At 41.9% G+C, this 17,679-nt stretch overlaps 1 protein-coding gene across 3 annotated transcripts in view; it reads left to right on the forward strand.

The window, feature by feature from the left end:
* Positions 1 to 17,679, forward strand: part of SEL1L2 (SEL1L2 adaptor subunit of SYVN1 ubiquitin ligase) — a 65,972-nt gene that overhangs the window by 37,022 nt on the left and 11,271 nt on the right. For 2 of the 3 annotated variants that reach the window (XM_059705507.1, XM_059705504.1), the window contains 2 exons: positions 8,669 to 8,817; positions 10,216 to 10,290. In XM_059705507.1, coding sequence (XP_059561490.1) covers positions 8,669 to 8,817; positions 10,216 to 10,290 — 224 coding nt within the window. Of the gene's footprint in view, positions 1 to 8,668; positions 8,818 to 9,950; positions 10,117 to 10,215; positions 10,291 to 17,072; positions 17,246 to 17,679 lie in introns of all 3 variants that reach the window. The other variant, XM_059705506.1, reaches the window with a different exon arrangement.

A 17,679-nucleotide genomic window follows, 5' to 3' on the forward strand; every position in this document is an offset into this window, starting at 1 on the left:
AGGGAAAGTGTGCGGAGGAGTGGAATCTGGGGAGAGACTGGGGAGAGAGGGGGAGCCGGGAGAGGTGGCAGCGAATTGAGTGCTGAGACACCCCTGAGCCCAAGACTGGGGCAGCCATTCTCTCCAGAGAGTGAGGCTCCTCCCCCCGGCCCCCAGGCAAGGAGCACAGCCACACCCAGATTCCACCCTGTACGAGATCAAGGATTAAAATAACCTTATCAGTCCCTGGGAGTTAACAGGGTCTGGCCTATAGAGGGATTTTCAATCCCAGCAACAACATAGCGCCGGTAACTAACTATTACGCAGTCAGCTCTGGGCAGTGAACTTCCACTGGAAAGAGAGGCCCTATAGCCCCAGAGGCCAACCCCAGAACACTGCCACCCAGAGGCTGACCCACAAACTGACTCTTTGCTAAACACAAAATAAGGCAGTCTGGGAAATAAATGCGACCTGCTTTAAAATAAGGACTGTGGTTCACAACACAGAGGAACAGTATATCGCAGGGAAACTCAACACTCTCCTGAATACCTGGAAGGTCTAAGGCGAGCCACACTGAAGAATAGAAGAACCAAAGGACCTGCACTACTGCATTTTTTTTTTCTTTTTTCACTTTTTAACTAAGAAATCAAATTTTTTATTTTTTTTTTCTGTTCTTTTTTTTTTTTCTTTTTCCATCACCTGATTTTACCCTTTTAATTACTACCTTCTTATTTTTTAACCAGTATTATTACTGCTACCATTATACCATTTTTTAAAGTGCCATTTTATTTTCTCTTTATTTTATTTTGGGATTAGTGTTCTCCATTCTATTTTCATTGTTATATTATTGGTTGTTTCTAGTTTGCATTCATATCCAGGGAGCTGTTGCTGGAATTTGTTGGGATTAATGGCTGTTCTATAGGAGTATTCTCCTCATATAAAAAGTCTCTTCCCTCTTCCACTTCATTCTCTCTTTTTGCTCTTTTTTTTTTTCTTTTCTTTTCTCGCTTTTATTTTCCCCCCTCCTTTTTCCCGATTTCATTTTTGCACTCCTTTTTTTGGTCCCTACTTTTCTTTTCTTTTTTTTCTTTTATCTTTTCCTCTTCCTTCTTCCTTATCCCCTAATTCTCTTAATTCAGGTGGTCACCTTTAATTGGGGTTATTAATATCGTGAATATATTTGTGTATAGTGCCTGGTACGTGGTGCCTTGTTGTGTTGTATTTTGTGCCTTTAAATCAACGCAGCAGATCCAAGCAACAGCAACCTCCTGAGCACCTCATCCTCTGCTGAGGAACAGCAGCTGTACGTGAAACCTCGCCCCACCAGCCAGAAGAGCCACCACAGCTGTGAACAGCACCCACCAGAGGAGCTGCTGCCAACTGAAGAGCAGCTGCTACCGCAACCGCCCGAAGAGCAACCACAGACCAAGGAGTCACTGCCACCAAGGGAGCAACCACTGAACAACTCAACGTCTAGATATGTCAGTGAGATCAAATATGGGTAGACAAAGAAACCCCCAAAGGAAAGAGAAGGAGGACTCTCCAGAAAAGCAGCTAAGTAATACAGAGGCATGCAACATGACAGATAAAGAATTCAGAATAAGGATCCTAGAGTGCATAAACCGGATGGAGGAAAAAATCGACAACCTCTGCAAGAAGCAAGAAGAAACAGATGAAAAAATCGATAACATATGGAAGAAGCTAGAAGAAACAGATGAAAAAATCGATAACATATGGAAGAAGCTAGAAGAAACAGATGAAAAAATCAACAACCTAAGTAAGACCCAAGAAGAAATGAAGAGTGATATAGCTGCAATGAAAAACTCCATTGAAAGTATCAACAGTAGACTAGGAGAAGCGGAGGACCGAATAAGTGAATTAGAAGATAAGGAAGCAAAACACACCCAAAATGTACTGCAATTGGAGAAAAAAATTAAAAGACAGGAGGAGAGCCTAAGGGAGCTTTGGGACAACATGAAACGAAACAACATACGAATAATAGGAGTACCAGAACAACAGAAAGATGAACAAGGATTAGAAAACCTACTCGAAGAAATAATATCAGAAAACTTTCCTGAGGTGGGGAAGAAAAAAGTCACACAAGCCCAGAGAGTCCCAAACAAGGTGAACCCGAAAAGACCCACACCAAGACACATCATAATCACCATGGCAAATGTTCAGGACAAAGAGAGAATCTTACAGGCTGCAAGAGAGAGACGGAAAGTTACATACAAGGGATCTCCCATTAGACTGTCAAATGATTTCTCAACAGAAACACATCAGGCCAGAAAAGAATGGACTGAAATTTACAAAGTGATGCAAAGCAAAGGACTGAATCCAAAAATACTCTATCCAGCAAGGCTATCATTCAAACTTGAAGGGGAAATAAGAAGCTTCACAGACAAAAAAAGGCTAAGGGAGTTTGTCACCACCAAGCCAGCAATGCAAGGAATGCTAAAGGGACTGGTATAAAAAGAAGAAATAAAAAGCTCAGAAAGAAAACAGCCACACACACACACAAAAAGAAATGGCTACAAACAAGTACCTTTCAATAATAACTTTAAACGTAAACGGACTAAATGCTCCAACCAAAAGACATCGAGTGGCTGAATGGATAAAAAAACATGACCCATACATCTGCTGTCTACAAGAAACCCACCTCATTAGAAGGGACTCACACAGACTGAAAGTGAAAGGATGGAAAAATATCTTTCAGGCAAATGGAAAGGAAAAGAAAGCTGGGGTAGCAATACTTATATCGGACAAAATAGACCTCAAAGTGAAGGCCTTAACAAGAGATAAGGAAGGCCACTTCATAATACTAAAGGGATCAATACAACAAGAAGATATAACCCTGGTAAACATATATGCACCCAATGTAGGAGCACCCAAATTCATAAAAAAACTCCTGGAAGATATCAAAGGAGAGATCGACAACAATACAATCATAGTAGGGGACTTTAATACACCATTGACAGCACTGGATAAGTCCTATAGACAAACAATCAGCAAAGATACAGCAATCCTAAATGACTCACTAGATCAGATGGACTTAATAGACATCTTCAGAACACTTCACCCCAAAGCCAGGGAATATACGTTCTTCTCAGGTGCTCATGGTACATCTTCAAAAATAGACCACATATTGGGTCACAAGCAAAGTATCCCCAAATTCAAGAAGATTGAAATCATAAAAAGCATCCTCGCAGACCACAATGGCATAATACTAGAAATAAACTACAATAAAAACAACCCAAAATACTCAAACACCTGGAAGCTGAATAGCATGTTATTAAATATTGATTGGGTTACCAATGAGATCAAAGAAGAAATTAAAAACATCCTGGAAACTAATGACAATGAAAACACAACAATCCAAAACCTATGGGACACAATGAAAGCAGTCCTGAGAGGGAAGTTTATAGCTCTACAGGCCTATCTCAAAAAACAAGAAAAAATGGTAGTAAATCATCTAACTCTACAACTCAAAGAATTAGAAAGAGAGCAACAAGAAAACCCCAGAGTGAGCAGAAGGAAGGAGATAATAAAGATTAGAGCAGAAATAAATGACATAGAGACCAAAAAAACAATACAGAAAATCAATGAAACCAAGTGCTGGTTCTTTGAAAGGATAAACAAGATTGACAAACCTCTAGCCAGACTCACCAAGAAGCAGAGAGAGAGGACCCAAATAAATAAAATCAGAAACGATAGAGGCGAAATAACAACAGACCCCACAGAAATACAAATGATTGTTAAAAAATACTATGGACAGCTCTAGTCCAACAAACTAGACAACCTGGAGGAAATGGACAAATTCCTAGAAAAATACAACATTCCAAAACTCAATCAGGAAGAATCTAAAAATCTCAACAGGCCAATAACTATGGAAGAAATTGAAGCAGTCATCAGAAAGCTTCCAGCAAACAAAAGCCCAGGACCAGACGGCTTCACAGGGGAGTTTTACCAAACATTCAAGGAAGAACTAAAACCTATCCTCCTCAGACTACTACAAAAAATTCAAGAGGAAGGAACACTTCCAAGCTCATTCTATGAAGCCAGCATCACCCTAATACCAAAACCAGGTAAAGACAACACAATGAAAGAGAATTACAGGCCAATATCCCTCATGAACATAGATGCCAAAATCCTCAACAAAATCTTAGCAAATCGGATCCAGCAGTACATCAGAAAGATCATACACCATGACCAAGTAGGATTTATCCCAGGGATGCAAGGATGGTACAATATCCGCAAATCAATAAACGTGATACATCACATAAACAAATTGAAAGAAAAAAACCACATGGTCATATCAATTGATGCAGAAAAAGCATTTGACAAAATTCAACACCCATTTTTGATAAAAACTCTCAGCAAGGTGGGAGTAGAAGGATCATACCTCAACATAATAAAAGCCATATATGACAGGCCCACAGCCAACATCATACTCAATGGACAAAAACTAACACCATTTCCCCTAAGAACAGGAACAAGACAGGGATGCCCCCTCTCACCACTCCTGTTCAACATAGTACTGGAAGTGTTAGCCATTGCAATTCGGCAAGAAGAAGAAATAAAAGGCATCCAAATTGGAAAAGAGGAAGTAAAACTGTCCTTATTTGCAGACGACATGATATTATACATACAAAACCCTAGAGATTCCATCAAAAAGCTACTAGACTTAATACATGAATTTGGCAATGTAGCAGGATACAAAATTAACCCCAAGAAATCTGAGGCATTTCTATACACCAATAGTGAACTTTCAGAATGAGAGATTATAAAAACAATCCCGTTTACCATTGCACCAAAAAAATTAAGCTACCTAGGAATAAACTTAACTAAAGAGGTAAAAGACCTCTACTCAGAAAACTACAGGACATTGAAAAAAGATATAGAGAAAGACATAAACAGATGGAAGAACATACCGTGTTCATGGATTGGTAGAATCAACATCATTAAAATGTCCATACTACCCAAAGCAATCTATAAATTCAACGCACTTCCCATTAAAATACCAACGGCATACTTCAGAGACCTAGAACGAACTCTCCAAAAATTCATCTGGAATAAAAAAAGACCCCGAATAGCTGCAGCAATCCTGAAAAAGAACAAAGTAGGTGGGATCTCAATACCAGATATCAAGTTGTATTACAAAGCCACTGTTCTCAAAACTGCCTGGTACTGGCACAAGAATAGGCATATAGATCAATGGAATAGAATAGAGAGCCCAGAAATCGGCCCGAACCGATATGCTCAATTAATATTTGACAAAGGAGGCAAGAACATACAATGGAGCCAAGATAGTCTCTTCAATAAATGGTGCTGGGAAAATTGGACAGATATATGCAAGAAAATGAAACTAGACCACCAACTTACACCATACACAAAAATAAACTCAAAATGGATAAAGGACTTAAATGTACGACGGGAAACCATAAAAATTCTAGAAGAATCCAAAGGCAACAAAATCTCAGACATATGCCGAAGCAATTTCTTCACTGATACAGCTCCTAGGGCACTTGAAACTAAAGAAAAAATGAACAAATGGGACTACATCAAAATAAAAAGCTTCTGCACAGCAAAAGAAACCATCAACAAAACAACGAGAAAACCCACTGTGTGGGAAAACATATTTGCCAATGACATATCTGATAAGGGCCTAATCTCCAAAATTTATAGGGAACTCATACAACTTAACAAAAGGAAGATAAACAATCCAATCAAAAAATGGGCAAAGGACCTAAATAGACACCTTTCAAAAGAGGACATTCAGAAAGCCAAGAGACATATGAAAACATGCTCAAAGTCACTAATCATCCGAGAGATGCAAATCAAAACAGCAATGAGGTATCATCTCACACCTGTCAGACTGGCTATCATCAACAAATCAACAAACGACAAGTGCTGGAGAGGATGTGGAGAAAAAGGAACACTTGTGCACTGCTGGTGGGAATGCAGACTGGTGCAGCCACTATGGAAGACAGTATGGAGTTTCCTTAAAAAACTGAAAATGGAACTCCCATTTGACCCTGTGATCCCACTTCTAGGAATATATCCCAAGAAACCAGAAACACCAATCAGAAAGGATATATGCACCCCTATGTTCATAGCAGCACAATTCACCATAGCTAAGATCTGGAAACAGCCTAAGTGCCCATCAGTAGATGAATGGATTAGAAAACTGTGGTACATCTACACGATGGAATACTATGCTGCTGTAAAAAGGAAGGAACTCTTACCATTTGCAACGGCATGGATGGAACTGGAGAGCATTATGCTAAGTGAAATAAGCCAGTCAATAAAGGAAAAATACCACATGATCTCACTCATTCATGGACAATAGAGACCATTATAAACTTTTTTTTTAAATTAAATCTTTATTGTTCAGATTATTACATTTGTACCTTTTTTTCCCCCCATAACTCCCCTCCTCCCAGTTCCCGCCCCACCCTCCACCCTCACTCCCCACCCACTGTCCTCATCCATAGGTGCACGATTTTTGTCCAGTCTCTTCCCACATCTCCCACACCCCTTTCCCCCCCAAGAATAGTCAGTCCATTCCCTTTCTATGTCCCTGATTCTATTATAATCAACAGTTCATTCTGTTCATCAGATTATTTATTCACTTGATTCTTAGATTCACTTGTTGATAGATGCATATTTGTTGTTCATAATTTGTATCTTTACCTTTTTCTTCCTCTTCCTCTTCTTAAAGGATACCTTTCAGCATTTCATATAATCCTGGTTTGGTGGTGATGAACTCCTTTAGCTTTTCCTTATCTGTGAAGCTCTTTATCTGACCTTCAATTCTGAATGATAGCTTTGCTGGATAAAGTAATCTTGGTTGTAGGTTCTTGGTATTCATCACTTTGAATATTTCTTGCCACTCCCTTCTGGCCTGCAAAGTTTCTGTTGAGAAATCAGCTGACAGTCGTATGGGTATTCCCTTGTAGGTAACTGAGTTTCTTTCTCTTGCTGTTTTTAAGATTCTCTCTTTATCTTTTGCTCTTGGCATTTTAATTATGATGTGTCTTGGTGTGGTCCTCTTTGGATTCCTTTTGTTTGGGGTTCTCCGCGCTTCTTGGACCTGTAAGTCCATTTCTTTCACCAGGTGGGGGAAGTTTTCTGTCATTATTTCTTCAAATAGGTTTTCAATATCTTGCTCTCTCTCCTCTTCTGGCACCCCTATAATTCTGATGTTGGTACGCTTGAAGCTGTCCCAGAGGCTCCTTACACTATCCTCGCATTTTTGGATTCTTTTTTCATTTTGCTTTTCCGGTTGGATGTTTTTTGCTTCCTCGCATTTCAAATCATTGACTTGATTCTTGCGCTCCTCTGGTCTGCTGTCGGGAGTCTGTATAATATTCGTTATTTCAGTCCGTGTGTGCTTAATTTCTAGTTGGTTCCCCAATATAAGATCGAGGGTCTTATTAGTTTTCGTGTAGATCTCATTAAGTTTATCGGCAGCTTCTAAACAGTTCTTGAGAGACCTTAAAAGTGTGGTTCTGAACTCTATATCTTCCATTGACAATTTTGTCCTGTTTCTTTGTCTCCGCATTTTGTTATGCTTTCTTGGTGCACTCCCTAGTGGTCTTTGTTCGCAGTCTTATAGTTAAATCTTGATTGTTGTAGCTAATTCCAGGGAGGGTTTGACCTCCAGGCCAAGTGGCTATGAGAATCAGCTGTGTCAGCAGTGAGAGAACTTCTGTCCTCTAGGGAGGTGCTAATCTAGCCTTTGCCTGAGGCTATCCGGCAAATGCCTCTGTGCAGGGCTTGGGCGGGGCGGGTCGCACAGGATCAACAGGGTGGGCCGGAGAGAGCAGTTATGGTGGCTCTCAGTCCTGTACCCAGGGGCTCTGCCTCTCTGAGTCCCAGCACCCGCTGCAAAGCTCGGAGAGAAAGCTGCACTCGCTCTGACCGAAGCCAGACAGTCCCGCTTCTCCCGTTTGAGTCTGGGTCCCTAAAGACTCGCCTGGATCTGGTGCTCAGAGTCTGCGACTCCCTCCCAATTGAAAACGCCAACCACACCCTCCGCCGCCAGCCCGCTCCGCGCACTCCGCACCTCAGAATTTGACTTCACCACTGCGCCTCCTCTGAGTGTCCGTGTGCGTTTCTCTTTCCTCCTAGTTGTAGGACTTCCACTCAGCCAGCGTTCCTGTGGTTCTGGGTGATGTCCCTTCCGTTTTTTGGTTTCACTTTTGAAGTAGTTGTTCAAAGCAGCAAACTCCGGCGTTAAACCTATGCCGCCATCTTGGTTCTCCTCCTAAATCCCATTATAAACTTTTGAACAATAATAGATACAGAGGCAGAGCTGCCTCAAACAGATTGTCAAACTGCAGCGGGAAGGCCGGGGAGGGTTGGGGGGCAGGAGGTAGGGGGGTAAGAGATCAACTAAAGGACTTGTATGCATGCATATAAGCATAACCAATGGACATAAGACACTGGGGGATAGGGGAGGCTAGGGGACTGTCTAGGGCGGGGGGATAAAATGGATACATATGTAATACCCTTTGTAATACTTTAAGCAATAAAAAAAAAAAAAACCAGTGGCACTAGAACAGCTTAACTTTGGGTTGGATTTTCCCATCTTATTTGATATAGCAGGCATCACTATGACCATATATCCATCGATTATAACGTAAAAAATAAATAAGAGATGGCTCAAAATCATTTTACTTTTCAGCTGGCTCTGGAGTATGGAAGGATTATAAACTTGCCTTCAAATATTTTTACTTGGCATCTCAGAGTGGGCAGCCCCTCGCCATCTACTACCTGGCTGAGATGTACGCGACAGGAGCAGGAGTGTTAAGGTCATGCAGAACTGCTGTGGAGGTAAATAATGAGATGTTTTTAAAGCACTTTTCATTTATCATACAGAGGAGGCTATACTGCCCTTAAATTGTTGATGCCTCTGATTTTATAGATATCACCTCTTTTCTCCCTGCTGGCAATGTGAGCACTGACATTGGTTAGGGAGGGAATGCACTGATGTAACTCAAGTTGGAAATGGAGGAAAAGAAATAATCCCTCTCCTCTTGCATTTGGCTTTTCATCAAGTTCAGAGCTCCATCAAATGCAGTTAAGGAGCCTTGTTTCAGCCTTCAATCAAATCACCAGGACAATTTGGCACTTCTAGTGGGATTAGGCAATGCAATTTGGGAATCAAAAGGCTTGATCGGGCCTGGAAAATGTAGTTCACTTCCTCCCAAAAAGCAGGGTCTTTAGGTATTTGATGATTTGGATGACAAAGTGAATTATTTCAGCCTGAGCCAGTGATGTACTTTTCAAAAGAATGCTTTTAGGATCTTAATGCCCTTTATTGATTTATTAAATACTTCAGCTGCACAAATATAAATATATCCATGTTGCAATCTGGCCTCTCTGAAACTCAGTTCAAAAGCTGCCAGCTAATAATCTATCTTTAGATTTGCTCCTTTGCCAACTTCCTAATGAATTATGTATGGCTAACCTCTTTTGGTTACATAAGGGCTATTCAGCTAAGTTGACATTTGTCCCCATAGAACTCTCACAGCTCCCTTGTGATTATGTCACCTCCAGCCCCAGGCACTTTCTTCCCTTCATTCTCTCCTTTCCCTATCAGCTGTGACCTTATAACTCTCCCTTGCAGAGCAGCAGTGCCCAGAAAGGCCTTTTTAAAAAAACAGAAGTCAATGTAGTCTTGTCCTACCAGATCACCTATAAGTCAGGAAAGTTCATTACAAAACATCAAATAAGCCTCAGGAAGTTTTAGCTCAAGACCAAAAAAAAAAAAAAATGCACTTGTAATCTTTGAGTCTATAAAAGGAATTAACTCTTAACCCTAAATAATTTGCAAAAGCCATGCTTTAGACTGGAAATGCTTGCCTGACCAGCCAGCAGGAGCTGAAGACTGATGTCATTTATCCTTTACCTGGAATGAAGTATATTGTCTAACTAGTCTACTTGATTTCTTTTCCCACATACAGCTTTATAAAGGTGTCTGTGAACTAGGCCACTGGGCTGAGAAATTCCTGACAGCATACTTTGCCTATAAGGATGGTGATATAGATTCTTCTCTTGTTCAGTATGCACTACTTGCAGAAATGGGGTATGAAGTAGCTCAAAGCAATTCAGCATTCATTTTGGAATCTAGTAAGATAAGTTAAAATTCCCTAACCATACATATTCATATATGATTTTATTACAGGGGTATTTTAAGTCTTCCTAATGGAATGTCGCATTTTTTTTTAGAAAAGGCTAAAATTATTGAAAAAGAGAAGATGTATCCAATGGCACTTCTCCTGTGGAATCGAGCTGCCATTCAAGGTATAGAACCAGATAAAAATGAGCACCTACCTGTTCCCTGTCCACCATTACTCATCTTACTTGCTCCAGCTGAGTTCTTGGGCAATAGGCAAAAAGGTGCACAAGTAGGTAGTATTTCAGATTGTACTGATGTTAGGATCAGCTGTTGGTTACAGGTCATTTCCAACATTTTCTTTTCTTTGTTATTCTCCAAGTCTCAGTTTAGCAAACCATATGAATTCTTCTGTGGCTCTGTCTCAATGGCACCAGAACAGTTGTTTGACACATGACAGTTTTACTCAAGAATCCAGTTTTCTTGGTCTGGCTTTAGTCACTCATTTCCTGAGCTTTTTCTGAATTTAATCAAAAGTGTGGTGTATGTTATGTCTCAATTAGTTTATAGGTAAAATTACAGATCTCAGACTTGTTTGATTTCTCTTTTAAAATATCACATTGATGATTGCCACAAACTTCAGATCTTTATTATAACCATTAGCATGTTAGCATCAGAAAACAAACAAAAAACAACAGAGTTAATTGGCCAGATCCTCTTCCCTTCCTGGAGCCCCGCTTATAGGGATCACATGCTCACATGCCATAAGGAATGTTAAGATAGCATTGGTGGGGAAGCTTTGACAAGTGGCATTTGCATCACTGTGTCTCGTTCCATTCTTTCCCTACAATTATATTACTGAGAGTGGAGAGATACTGCAAAGCTGTCACTGTTGGCATTTGGATACGTGAGGAACTCTCTTGCAGTAAGAGAGCAATTTTGCTTCCAATTAAGTTTCTTAAAATCATCTCATGCTGAGTCCAAATCACCCTTTTCTACAAGAAGGGAATGAGATAAAAAATTATTCTCAGCTGATGTTAATATGAAGCAGAAGAAAAAGTCACAGTGGTGCCTCCTCACACCCAGCTAAGCTGGTAACACAGCAGCAAGCCATCCAGCCAATTTTAGTGAGAAATTCCCTAAAAAAGAAGTCTATATTTTCTAAATGTAATAAAGACCTTGTTTGGAGTGGGGAAACAACACCAGCAACCTCTCAGCTATTGTAAATTAGCCCAATTTCAACAAATACTTGTTTATTCAAAGCCAGGAAATGGTGTGAAAATTGCACCAAGGAAAAGAGCCATTGAAAATGAGTGGAGAGGGAATAAATGGTGATGGACAGAAACTTGACTTGGGGTGGTGAACACACAATACAGTGTACAGATGATGTATTGTGGAATTGTGCACCTGAAACCTGTATAATTTTGTTAACCAGTGGCACCCCAACAAATTCAATAAAAAGGAAAAATGGCAGATACACATATATGAAAGAAAATGAGGGGACATTAATATTAAACAGAATTCACCAATATAAGAATGTTAGGAGGAGAAACCAAGATGGTAGCATAGGTAAACACCGGAGATTGCTGCCTCGCACAACCACTTCAAAAATACAACTAAAAGACGGAACGGACATCATCCAGAACCTCAGGAAGGCTGGCTGAGTGGAAATTCTACAACTAGAAGGAAAGAGAAAAGCAAAGCGAGACACAGAGGAGGTGTGGTGCGGAAGTAAAATACAAAGGTGCGGAGGTGCATGCGGAGAGGGCTGGTGGCTGAGGACATGATTGTCTTTCTCAATCAGGAGGGAGTATCAAGCTCTGAGCTCCAGTTCCAGGCCAAGTCTCTGGGGACCCAGACTCATTCGGGAGAAATAGGACTGTCTGGCATCGGTCGAGGGCAGCTTTCTCTCGGAGGCGCTCGCAGCGATTGCTGGGGCCTCTGAGGGCAGGACTGAGAGCAGCCATAACTGCTCGCTCCACCCTGTTGATCCCCTGGGACCCCGCCCCCACCCAAGCTGTGCATGGAGGCTTTTGCATATGAAAGGCCCGGCCTTTTGTAATCTGAAAATTACTTAACAAACTTCAGCTGGCCCAAGGCCCCATGGCAACTTGCATTGCTTTACAGCTGGCTTCTGCTGGGTAGCCTCAGGCAGAGGCTAGATTAGCACCTCCTTAGATCCAAGAGCCAGTGTACCCAGTGGTCAGAGTGGGACTATCCAATTAAAACTCCTCAGATCCATAAGGGACACACTCAGGGGGCAGACTCAGTGAGCACCAAAGCCCCACTGAAGCAAGTCTTGCCCCAGAAGGGTGTCTTCAGCACAGAAGTTCTCCCACTGTAGACACAGCTGATTCTCACAGCCAATTGGCCTGGAGTTCAATTCCTCCCAGTGTTACCTACAACAATCAAGGCTTAACTACAACAAGACTGTGCCCAAAGCCCACAAGGGGGTGCACCAAGAGTGTCTACCTCAGGTAATTGGGGAGGCTGAGCCACTGGGCCCTATAGGACACCTAGCACAGAAAGCCACTCTATTGACACAGCGAAGCATAAAAAATGCCGAGACAAAGAAACAGGACACAAATGACAGAAATGGAGGAAAGCAAACTACTGGATATAGAATTCAAAACCACACTTTTAAGGTTTTTCAAGAATTTTCTAGAAACCGCCAATAAACTTAATGAGACCCTCAAGAAATCTAGTGAAATCCTCAATGTTGTGATAAAGGACCAACTAGAAATTAAGCATACACTGACTGAAATAAAGAATATTATACAGACTCCCAACAGCCGACCAGAGGATCGCAAGAATCAAGTCAAAGATTTGAAATACGAAGAAGCAATAAACACCCAACTGGAAAAGCAAAATGAAAAGAGAATCCAAAAATACGAAGATAGTATAAGGAGCCTCTGGGACAGCTTCAAGCGTACCAACATCCAAATTATAGGGGTGCCAGAAGAAGAGAGAGAGCAAGATATTGAAAACCTATTTGAAGAAATAATGACAGAAAACTTCCCCTACCTGGTGAAAGAAATAGACTTACAGGTCCAGGAAGCGCAGAGAACCCCAAACAAAAGGAATCCAAAGAGGACCACACCAAGACACATCATAATTAAAATGCCAAGAGCAAAAGACAAAGAGAGAATCTTAAAAGCAGCAAGAGAAAAACAGTCAGTTACCTACAAGAGAGTGCCCATACAACTGTCAGCTGATTTCTCAACAGAAACTTTGCAGGCCAGAAGGGAATGGCAAGAAATATTTAAAGTGATGAATACCAAGAACCTACAACCAAGATTACTTTATCCAGCAAAGCTATCATTCAGAACTGAAGGTCAGATAAAGAGCTTCACAGATAAGGAAAAGGTAAAGGAGTTCATCACCACCAAACCAGTATTATAGGAAATGCTGAAAGGTATCCTTTAAGAAGAGGAAGAAGAAGAAAAAGGTAAAGATACAAATTATGAACAACAAACATGCATCTATCAACAAGTGAATCTAAGAATCAAGTGAACAAATAATCTGGTGATCATAATAGAATCAGGGACATAGAAAGGGAATGGACTGACTATTCTTGGGGGGGAAAGGGGTGTGGGAGATGCGGGAAGAGACTGGACAAAAATCGTGCACCTATGGATGAGGACAGTGGGTGGGGAGTGAGGGTGGAGGGTGGGGCGGGAACTGGGAGGAGGGGAGTTATGGGGGGAAAAAAGAGGAACAAATGTAATAATCTGAACAATAAAGATTTAATTAAAAAATAAAATAATAAAATAAAATTTTAAAAAAGCCAAAAAAAAATTATGAATAACAAATACACATCTATCAACAAGTGAATCTAAAAATCAAGTGAATAATCTGATGAACAGAATGAACTTGTGATTATAATAGAATCAGGGGCATAGAAAGGGAGTGGGCTGACTATTCTTGGGGGGGAAAGGGATGAGGGGGATGCGGGAAGAGACTGAACAAAAATCGTGCACCTATAGATGAGGACAGTGGGTGGGGAGTGAGGGCGGAGTGTGGGATGGGAACTGGGAGGAGGGGAGTTATGGGGGGAAAAAAGAGGAACAAATGTAATAATCTGAACAATAAAGATTTAATTTAAAAAATTTTTAAACTAAAAATAAATAAAAAGTTATTTACAAAAGAAATAGAAAACTTTAGCTAGGATGCAAAACTAAATGGGGAAAAAAAAAAAAAGAATGTTAGGCCGCTAAAAATAATTACCTGTCACAAGAGAGGTCAGGCATGAGTATCCCCAAAGATGTGGCTCCCTTGAGGTTAGGAAATCTGATAATGAAAGTTTCTAATCAGTTAAGAAATCTAATAATGAAAGTTTCTACTCAATCACTGGTGGTGCTTCTTTCAGCAGTTACTGTGTGTGAGGAGGGTGGTGAGCCATCAGGACTCAATCACCACCGTCCTGTGTCTGTGAAATTGAAGGGGAAATCCCTACCCTTGTCAAGTGACCCCTGGGAGCCTGTCGGGATCCCCACATGCCCCCAGTTATCTCCCTAATTAGGGTGCAGCCGAGTCCTCTGGAGACCCTGCTGTTTACTGCCTTCTATTATTAGAGATTTCAGGGGTCCTGCTTACTGCTTGTACAGCTCAGAAGTACACAGAAGTCCTGTCCTTTTGTGTTTATGGCCCAGAAGGAATCTTGGAGTCAAAGGAAGGCAGCTTTGGACAAAATTAGAGATTGAGTGGGTTTCTCACAGGGCTCCTGGGGCCTCTTACCTCTCTAGGTCCTGCAGACCCCTCTTTTAGGCATTGCTTCTGTACGCTCTTGCTGCCAGCTACCTGTACATTTTGAAGTACCTGGGAAGCAAACCATGATAACTAATGTCTTGGCAGCTTAAGGATTTTATGACGTTACCTCTACTCAGAAAGGGCTAAAGATGGCTCGTGGTATTACATTTTAATAGAGGATTCTGAAAAATTAAAAGAACTTCAGTACCCAAAATAATCAATTCCAAAGGATTTTAGGCATTGCACTAGGCCAAATGGAATTTGGAAGGAGTCCTGTAGCCCTTAGTGATATACGTCAGATCATACGAATGAACTCAAGTGTGTTTAAGGAATATTAGGAAGGCTAGAGGATATCAAGAAAGTGACGTTCGAGAAGGCTAGCTAGTCAGGGAGGCAGAGAAGGCATGACTTGTAGGTCAGGTAAGACATCTGGAAATCATTCCTAGTGCAAACTGAAGCTCTGGGGGGATTTAGCACAGGGGAATAACATTATTTAATTTTACATTTTTAAAGATCATCTTGGCTGTTGTATGGAGAATAGATTAATAGAAGGACACTTTGGAAGCTATTGTAGTGCTCCAGGCTTGAACTAGATGGTGGAGGAGAATATAAGAAATAGGTATGTTTTAGAGGTAGAACCAACTTGGGGATGGATTTGATCATGGAAGTCGGGGAAAAGAATCCTCTATAATAAAAGAGAAACATGCAAATTAGCCATCCCTCTGCTATGCTCAAGCCACGCCCACAAGCCAATCAGAGTGACTATGCAAATTAACCTGACAAAGATGGTGGTTAATTTGCATACACAGGTGTCAGGCGCCCCAGGAGGCAAAGGCAGCCGCAGCCATGGGCTCCCAGGACCTTTGCCGGTTCGGGAGGTGAGGCCACCCGTGCCTAGCCACGCCCGCAGGCTCCTGGGACCTTGCCAGTGGAGAGTGGGAGGTTTAGAGGACTTGACAGAGCAGAAGACCACTGGACATAGAGCAGAGCGAGAGAGAAGGCAGCTTGGAGGGCACGGCTCCCTTTGTCACACCAGCTTCCTCATCACAGCTGTGGAAACTGACAGCAGGGAAGAGGAAGTCCCACCCCGACAGAATCAGCCAGAATCAGCCATTGGTCAGACAGCTCTCAGCAGCCTGACAGCCAGGACTCTCACTCACCTGCATCTCAGACCATGACAGTAGAGAGGTGGGACTATGTCTAAAGAACAACTGTTGATACAACGTAGCTCTGCAGCCTAAAGATGCCGGTGTTATCGACAGAAAATGTCTGCAGAGCAGCGTGTGTCTGATCTTAAAAGAAGGCGGCGCCTGTGACAGGATGTATCTGACCACCAGCTATTGGAAAAACATCGCTCTGATGCCGAAAAACACCGGTGTTATCTACAGAAAATGTCTAAAGACCAATGCACCTTTCAAGTTGAAAGAAGGCGGTGGCGACGACAGACTATGTCTAGAGAACAGTCATCAACAAGTACTACCAATACCAGTAGGAACTGCCTTCTCAGTGAAAATGGAGTACATGAGGATGCAATTCTCAAACATAGTTGTGGTGGAATGACTGTTTGATGTGAATTTTGCCTACCACTAAATTTCTCTGATGAAAAACCATCCGATGGGAAATTTACTTGATGTTGTAGCAAAGGGAAAGTCTGTCCAAATGATATACATTTTCCAGATTGCCCTCTCTCTCGCTCTGCTCTATGTCCAGCGGTCTCCTGCTCTGCCAAGCCCACCAAACCTCCCGCTCTCCGCCAGCAAGGTCCCAGGAGCCCGCAGGTGTGGCTACAGCCTCTCCTCCCAGGGCCAGCAAAGATCCTAGGAGCCCCCGGGTGTGGCTACGGCCTCGCTTCCCTGGCCTGCGAAGGTCCCAGGAGCCCACAGGCATGGCTAGGTGCGGGCAACCTCACCTCCCGGACCAGCAAAGGTCCTGGGAGCCCGCGGGCATGGCTACGGCCTTGCCTCCCAGGCCTGCGAAGGTCCTGAGAGCCTGCAGCTGCAGCCGCCGTCGCCTCCTGGGGCGCCTGACACCTGCGTATGCAAATTAACCACCATCTTTGTTGGGTTAATTTGCATAGTCACTCTGATTGGCTTGTGGGTGTGGCTTGAGCATAGCAGAGGGATGGCTAATTTGCATGTTTCTCTTTTATTATATAGGATAGGGTGAGTTGCTGGGAACTGAACATGAATCATTTATTTTATTTTTCTAATATTTCTACCAGGCAATGCATTCGCCAGAGTGAAAATTGGAGATTACCATTACTATGGCTATGGGACTAAGAAGGACTATCAAACAGCAGCCACACATTATAGCATTGCAGCCCATAAATACCAGAGCGCACAAGCCATGTTCAATCTGGCCTACATGTATGAACATGGTTTAGGTACCACAAAGGTAATTGAATTGGTAATAATCCAAACCTGGTAATGGTGGCTCTATGGGACGGGGCAATTTATAAATGTTTTGCATTTCATGGATGTCATCAAAATGTAGAGAAAGGAAGGAAAAGGCTTAACATTTGCTAAGTTCATCCCATGTGCCAACACATATTACTTACCCCATTAAGAATCCTCTGAGGTAGAAGTAATTTCCTACATTTATGCCCAAATACAATACTAAGGAGTAGACTAAATCTAGACTTGGCCAATTTGATTTATAAATTTATGCTTCTTTCAAGAAATACTGGTGGGCCTTGCCCCAACTCCCTTCTACCTAGTGACCTTTTCCATTGACTCTCAAGCTCTAAGTAACAAGGAGAAAGTGGAAATTAGGTTAGAGGTGGACACTGAAGTGACATTAATCCAGAAATGTCTTCTAAAACACCCTCT

The sequence above is a fragment of the Myotis daubentonii genome, chromosome 8 (assembly GCF_963259705.1).
Source record: "Myotis daubentonii chromosome 8, mMyoDau2.1, whole genome shotgun sequence".
Lineage (NCBI taxonomy): Eukaryota > Metazoa > Chordata > Mammalia > Chiroptera > Vespertilionidae > Myotis > Myotis daubentonii.